This window comes from Cynocephalus volans, chromosome 12, assembly GCF_027409185.1.
Source record: "Cynocephalus volans isolate mCynVol1 chromosome 12, mCynVol1.pri, whole genome shotgun sequence".
Taxonomy (NCBI): Eukaryota; Metazoa; Chordata; class Mammalia; order Dermoptera; family Cynocephalidae; genus Cynocephalus; species Cynocephalus volans.
Window position 1 is genome coordinate 12,938,512 of NC_084471.1, and position 7,846 is coordinate 12,946,357.

At 58.3% G+C, this 7,846-nt stretch overlaps 1 protein-coding gene across 1 annotated transcript; it reads left to right on the forward strand.

The window, feature by feature from the left end:
- The first annotated feature begins 6,374 nt into the window (after positions 1 to 6,374).
- Positions 6,375 to 7,628, forward strand: SSTR3 (somatostatin receptor 3). Its single transcript, XM_063076359.1, has one exon. The coding sequence runs from the start codon at positions 6,375 to 6,377 to the stop codon at positions 7,626 to 7,628; it is 1,254 nt and encodes a 417-aa protein (XP_062932429.1).
- Positions 7,629 to 7,846: the final 218 nt, after the last annotated feature.

The following is a 7,846-nucleotide window of genomic DNA, read 5'->3' on the forward strand; positions in this document are numbered from 1 at the left end:
AGCAAACGTGCCAGGCTGGTGCCGGGCCTGGGGACAAGGCGGACCCGCACAGAGCTCGTCCTTGGGGGACTCACAGCCCAGCACAGAAGACAAAGACGGCTTCTGAGCTGAGTCTTGATGGGCTTGGGTTAGAGGTCGGGCTGGGAAGTCTAGGGAGGGGCAGGGAAGGCTTCAGAGGAGGCCACCTGAAGGAGGAGTTTGTCTCACACGCGGGTTGGGGTGGCTGACAAGTGTCCTGGGCAGGGCATAGCCTGTGCAAAGGCCCTGAGAAGAAGCAGCCTCTTCACTGGCCTCCTTCCTGGTCTCCCTACCTCTGCCCTCACCCTGCACGTGGCTCTCAGAGCATCCCGAGAGAACCTTGTAAAAACATCCACTGGGTCACAGAGCTCCCTGCTCGCATCCTGCAAAGTTCCCACTCACCCAGACTGAGATGACAAGGCCCTACGTGGTCTGGCCTCAGCTGCCTCCCCCTGCCTCCCTCCTCTGCAGCCACACTAGTCTCCTCCCCGGCCCTCAAACATACCGAGCTTGGCCCACTCAGCAGCAGAACACGGAGGGTGCAAAGCTTAGTGGACTGCAGGGGGAAAGCTTTATTCTGAGGGCAGTGGCAGGGGAGGGACAGTGCCATGGAAATCCCCTCCCCCCGACCTGAGCACACACTCCTGAGAGCTCCTCAGAGCCCACCTATACCTCATGAACTTGTACAGAGACCTGGAGGAAGGGCTTTGCCGGGGAACCTGAAAGTAAAGGGACATCTTCAAAAGGACAGGTGGGCTGCAGGTGGAAGCAGGTATGTCCCTGGTCCTACTGTGCACTGCCACAGCCAGAGTGACACCTCTGGAAGAATTTGGTCCCCAGTTCTCTGAGGGTCTGCTAAGGGCCTGCCCTGGGGACCTGGTGACAAAGTAGTCCCTCGTCCCAAGGAACGATCCACTATGGAAAGGGGCCTGGTTGATGACTGGCACATAGTAGGTGCTCAGCAAAGACACGTTTCCTTTTGCCTCCCTTATCTGTTACTCCCCTTGCCCTCCCAGCCTCCCCCCAGAAGAACGCTATTCTTTTCATTAGTAGACCTGTATTACAACAAATTGCCCTCAATTCCTATTATATTTTGAATGTCGTTAATGAAAAAAGTGGTGGAAATTGGTTTTCTCACTGCATATTATCTTTGATTTTGCCTCTTGGCCCTCAAAGCCTAAAGGATCTTCTCTTTACCCTGTCCTTCCCCTCCTCACCCTGCCCGGGGCTCTCCAGATTCAACCAATCCCGGGACTGATGACCCCACCCGACCTCCCTGTGGCTGGTGTCCAGCCCGGGCCCGTGACTGCAGGAGAGGACTGCCGCCTCCCAGCCCTGCCCGGCCCCACACCCGGCCTTGCCTCGGGACACAGCTGTCGCCCCGGGGGACATGTGTCTTGGTGGCCTGGGGGGAGCGGCCCCAGGTCCCCTGAGCACCACATTCTCTCCTCCAACTCCCTGCGGGAGCCAAGGCCGGTGTGGGTGGCTGAAATCTCCCCGGTAACAGGGGCTGCCCCCAGCCTCCTCCCCGCACCTGCACCCCCCCTCACCCCGGCACCTGTTCTGCGTCCCCTCGGCCCTCCCCCCGGTTCCTCCTGCACCCCCTCCTGCTCCCTCCTTCGCTGGCTCTCCATGTCACCATCTGTGGCACAATCCTCTGTCACTCTCCCTGCCACCCCCTCGTTTTCCTTCCTCCTCGCTGCTCCCCACCCTGCCTCTCTCTGCATCTCTCCCTCTCGCCCCTCTCTCGCTCTCCCCTTTCCTCCCCCTTTTCCTCTCCTGTCACGCATCTCTCATCTCGCCCCCTCACTCTGGCTTTCCACCCACTCACCGTCTCCTCTCTCTCTCTCTCTCTCCCTCTCTCCACCTCCGACCGACCGACCCCCCTTTCCCTCTATTTCTATTGGCTTCTTACAGTCCCCTGCTCCTCTTTTCTTTCCTTCACCTTGGGAGGATTCTTCCTCCACCCCCATCCCGGGGCCCTGACTGCAGACCCCCCATCTGTGCCCCTGCCCCCCCCAAGATGTGTCCTGGAGATGGGGGGTGACGCACCAGGCGCTGGTGGAAGTCAGGACCAGATGGGAGAGGCTCTGTGGGCAGACGTGGCCACCAAGGGCCTAGGAGGGGACCCGGGCTCTCAAGCAGTCTAAGAGTGGATGCCGTGTGGGGACCTCGGCTAGGGGTGCTCTGGGGGTACCTGGGGACTGGGCAGGGAGAGGGGGCAGCAGAATGATGACCAGCCTGGCTACAAGGAGGGAAGCCCTCACCCTATGGACAGGTAAGGTGGCTGGGGCCTGGGTGGGGGCCCGGAGGGTGAGGTGCCTGAGTCCATCCTCTGCCCAGGATGAACTTGGGAGGCTGAGGATGGGGGCTGGCAGAGGGTGGGGAGTCCCGGGCAAGAAGGAGGGAGGTCTTCCTGTGATGTTTGGGTGGGCTTCAGGGATGGGGGCATTGATCTCAGAATCCTGTGCTACCACCCTAGAATCCTGGACTCGCAGAACAGCAAAATGTCAGAGCTGGAAGAAGCCAGATGCATCACGCCATTCGGCCTCCTGGGCTTATGTGGCAGCCATCCTGAGCGCCCCCTGCATGCTGGGCACACTCCCCTTTAACCTTTACAACAGCCCTAGGAGGTGGGTATGATTGTTCTCATTTTAACAGGAAGAAACTGAGATCCAGAGAGAAGTGACTTGTCCAAGGTCACACAGCAATTTGGCTTCATCACTCTGTTGCAGAGCCCAAGCGCCCAACCCAGGGCTTGTGGGGTATGTTCTGGGGGTCAGATCCCAGGCCTGGGGTGGAAGAGAGTCCACTGTCACTGACTAGCACAATCCAGGCTTCTGTGGAGGAAGGCCAAGGGGAGCAGAGGACAAACAGAATGCAGAGACAGCCAGGGGCCATCAGCCTGCACTGTCCAGAGCTGTCCTGGCCTTGATTCCTCTTGCCCGGAAGCCTTTAGAGAAGCCAGTGTGGGCAGGAGGTACCGATGGTTTAGGAGTAGACAGAACTGGGTTCAATTTCTGGCTTCCCACTCACCAGCTGGGTGACCTTGTGCAGGTTACTTAACCTCTCTGAGCTTTAACTTCCTTCTCTTTAAAACCCTCCCTCTTGGGTTTTGTGAGGATTTCATTGATGGGAATTTGAGGCCTCTGCCCAGGAACAATGCCACCCTGGGGCTCTACTTGCTGAATTACGTGGCTCTGTTCACATTTATGGATGTTCTGGGTGATGTGCTGGGTGCTAGGGTTAAATAAATCAATGATTTAGGGTTCCTGCACCAAAGAGCCAGCATTCTAGAGGAGAAGGGGAGAGTGACTGGGGTGCCTGGCATCCCTGAGGGGCCACCCTCAATTGCTGTGGGGCTCAGGGCAGCCACTCACCCTCTCTGTGCTTCTGTCCCCTCCTGAATAGGCTCAGAGGAGTCTGCCTCCAGCTTTTAGGCAAGCTTATGCTAAAGATAAACAGACAGAGAGGAAAAGTCTCTCCTTTTCGAGGATGAACTAGATCATGCACGGGATCTCAGCTCCTTAAAGGAAAGACAGCACCTAAATTGCAGGCCTGGCTTATGCTCTATAATCTCCCTGCTTCTGGAGCCCTGGCCTGTTACACTTTGACAGGGACGATGAGCTGAGAATGGAGGCAGGGAGTCTTTGAGGGTGGGCAGGGGCTCTGGGAGAAACTATTTCACCCCCAGTACACAGGAAGGTCTGGCTGGGGTCGCTGTGGTCCTGCCATGTGCGTGTCAGCAAATGGGCTTGTGCATGTGGGTGCAACGTGTGTGCTGGGCAGGAGAGGGGGAGCTGTCCTCAGAGTATACCCCTGGGCCTCCCTGGTGGCATCTGTCCCAGAAGCCTGGAAATTGGGTGTGCCTGGCTCCCTGCTCCTCTTGGGAGCTAGGCTCTCCCCTCCCCCTTCCAGCCCTGGGTGCCATTGGCCGACCCGTGGGGATGCTATAAAGATCTGCGCACAACACAGGGCAGCAAGGTGGATGGGAGACGTAGGGCTCCCCCTGCTGAGGACGCAGGGCTCTAGGTTCCAGATTCCACAAGGACTCCGGCATTCTGGAATTCTAACATTCTCTGACTCAAGGACACTGAGTCTAGAAATCTAGGACTCTAAGATTCTATGACTCTGTTCTAAGATCTTAAAATTCTATTTCTAGGCCTCTGAGAGTCTCAGGCTTTGGGTCTATAATCCTAATAGTTCAAGAGCCTGAGGAGCAGTGAGGAGGGCTCTGCATAGGGGGTGGGAGAGCTGGACCAACCATGACCCTTAGGCAAGTGCCTTCCCCAGGCCTGGCCTCAGTCTGCCAGCCTGTGAGATGGACCGGAGGTGGGAGGGATGGTCATTAAGGGTCCTCCTAGCTTGGTCTCTTCCTAGCTGTGTGACCAGAGCCTGTGGCCTCACTTTCATTCCTCATCTGCACAGTGAAGATGACAGTAGCGCCTCCGTCATGGGAGCACGTGATGTAGCAGCCACCAGCTTAGTCCGGAACTTGGCACAGTCAGGGCTGTGAGCAGAAGCTGGCAGCACCATTAGGATCCTGTAGCCTACTGTAAAGATCCTTCTTCCTTAGTGCTGCTGACCCAGATTCAGGAGAGCTGACAAGGGCTTGGGGTGAGTGGTGGTTGAGGACAGGGTGGGGGGCTCCCCCCAGGCTCAGAGTCTTGCTTCCTCTCCCAGCCCCAGGAGCAGGGAGGGGGTGCTCTGAGTCCAGCCAGCCTAAGATGCAGTTAGGAAGAGCTATGGCCCAGGGAGTCTGTGCCATCCTTGGCATCACCTGGCCTGGCACCTGGAGCCCTCAGCAGCCCCAGGTCCTCGGGTCAGGTGCCATCAGGTCTGCTCACCCACCCAGAGGCATTTGTTTGGAGTTGGGATGCCTCCCCTTCCCAGGAGCTTTGCACATTAAAAGTGGAGTCTGGATAGGGCTGTGTGGACCGCAGTTCCCACTGGAGGAATTCAGGCCCAGTGTTGGATCAGAGGGAGGCTATCTGAGGCAGGGCTTCCCCTCTGAGGGATTTCTTTCCCCCTTATGGTTTTCTGCAGGAAGAATCAGAGGACAGCTGGGACCCAAGGGACTGGGGTAAAGGGGCATCATTAGGAAAAAGGGATGATGTGAGAGGTCCAGGCCCCAGAGGAGGCTTCTGTTCTCAGCCTTGGCCTGTGACTGGGCCTCCTGAGAGCTGGGAAGTCGTGCTGCAAGAGGCTGGCAAATGTGGGGTGTGTGCCTTCCCCAGCAGAGCCTGAAATTCCGCTCTCACAATCCATCCCCTTTTGCATTACGAATTGTCCTCTTTGGGGTCCTCTGATTCATACGATGCCTCAAACACGGTGGCAGGGGTTACGCTTGTGGGAAAGTGACAGATGGGAGACAGTGGGGAAAAGGCCGAGAGCTGGATGAGAGAGAGTCTGCACACTTCAGGAGATTAAAGTCTATTAGGGGAGCCTGGAAGTGTCCTAGCTACTTATGCACATGGGAGATATGATAAGAAAGATGTGAACAAAGTACATGGGAATGCTGGGTCCCACTGCTGCCACGTGAGCTCTTGCATGTGCTTCAGGACCCCTCTGACATGTCCTCCTCCCTGGGCAGGCTGCCCCAGCAGCAGGGGAGGTGGCTGTCCTTCTATAGCGCCTGTCATGGGTACTGTCAATTTCTCCATCAGCAGTCGGCTCACAGACACCCATCCTGCGCAGGGCCTTTGGGGAGGGCAGGTGGGACGGGTGTGGATGAGGGAGTTCCTAAGGGCTCTGACACCCAGGGGAGGGGACACCCTGAGCCTGTGGTTCTTAACTCCATCTGGAATCTGAGGAATCTGACGAAAGCTCTGGGCTCTGCCCAGAAAAGACATGGATGCATTAACTTTCGCCTAGAGTTTCGGGGGCTCATGGATCCTCTGAAGTTCATCTAGGGATGCAGGTTCCAGGTTAAGGACTTGTGATATGGAGCAGTGTTTTTCAAAAGTGAGGGCTGAGACCTGTTGGTAAGCAATGCAATCCCCTTCACGGGGCTCTGCCAGCCAGGACATCCTACGGAGAAAGGGCAGGGATTGTTTTCTGAAACAATATGACTTTCCATCCCACGCCACGCTCAAGCCACGTGATAGAGGGTGGCCACTTCACCTCCCCGAGACTCAGTTTCCTTATCTGAGAAATGAGGATAACACCACCTCCTTTGCTGGGCTGTGCAGAGTGAGTGAGAGATGTGTGTCAGGCTCTGACCTGGTGCACGGTAGGTCTCAAGTTCAGTGTGATGGGGGAGGAGCAGCACAGAAAAAGCCATCCTCTGCCATGACGGGGCTGTGTCCTCCCTCCTTCAGGCCAAGAGCTGACTGCTGACCACCCTCCCCTCGGCCATGGACACCCCTGGCTATCCTCCATCGGTGCCCACAACCTCAGAACCTGGGAACACCTCCTTGTCCTGGCCCCTCGATGCCACCCTGGGAAATATGTCGGCAGGACAGAGTCCGGCAGGGCTGGTGGTTAGCGGCATTCTCATCCCACTGGTCTACCTGGTGGTGTGCGTGGTGGGCCTGCTGGGCAACTCCTTGGTCATCTATGTGGTCCTGCGGCATACGGCCAGTCCCTCGGTCACCAACATCTACATCCTCAACCTGGCCCTGGCCGATGAGCTCTTCATGCTGGGGCTTCCCTTCCTGGCTGCCCAGAACGCTCTGTCCTACTGGCCCTTTGGCTCCCTCATGTGCCGCCTGGTCATGGCCGTGGATGGCATCAACCAGTTCACCAGCATCTTCTGCCTCACCGTCATGAGCGTGGATCGCTACCTGGCAGTGGTGCATCCCACCCGCTCAGCCCGCTGGCGCACGGCACCCGTGGCCCGCATGGTCAGTGCGGCCGTCTGGGTGGCCTCGGCCGTGGTGGTGCTGCCTGTGGTGGTCTTCTCGGGCGTGCCCCGTGGCATGAGCACCTGCCACATGCAGTGGCCTGAGCCCGCGGCGGCCTGGCGAGCCGGCTTCATCATCTACACGGCTGCACTGGGCTTCTTTGGGCCGCTGCTGGTCATCTGCCTCTGCTACCTGCTCATCGTGGTGAAGGTGCGCTCGGCTGGGCGGCGCGTGTGGGCGCCCTCGTGCCAGCGGCGGCGGCACTCCGAGCGCAGGGTCACTCGCATGGTGGTGGCCGTGGTGGCGCTCTTCGTCCTCTGCTGGATGCCATTCTACGTGCTCAACATCATCAACGTGGTGTGCCCGCTGCCCGAGGAGCCCGCCTTCTTCGGCCTCTACTTCCTGGTGGTGGCACTGCCCTATGCCAACAGCTGTGCCAACCCCATCCTCTACGGCTTCCTCTCCTACCGCTTCAAGCAGGGCTTCCGCAGGGTCCTGCTGCGGCCTTCCCGCCGCGTGTGCAGCCAGGAGCCCGCTGCGGGGCCTCCAAAGACCGAGGAAGAGGATGAGGAAGAGGATGGGGAGGAGCAGGGGGAGGAGGGGGAGGGGAAGGCGATGAACGGCCGGGTCAGCCAGATCACACAGCCTGGCACCAGTGGGCTGCAGCAGCCGCCCAGCGGAGTAGCCGGCAAGGAAGAGAAGTTTCTACCCCAAGAGCCCTCGGCCGGGGAGAAGTCCTGCACGCTGCACATCAGCTCTCTGTAGGGGCCTGAGCTGTGCCTAGAGTTGGCCTGGAAAGCAGAGGCCACGGGTGTGCCTGTGGTATATGGCCTGAGGTGCCAGAGGTCCATGACGGGATGTAAACAGGCTTGGGCTCTGATCCCCTTGCTACCAGGACTTGCTGTACGACATTGGGTAGGTCACATCCATGCTCTGGGCCTTGTTTTCCTCCTCTGTGACTCGGAGATGGGAGTGATCAGCCT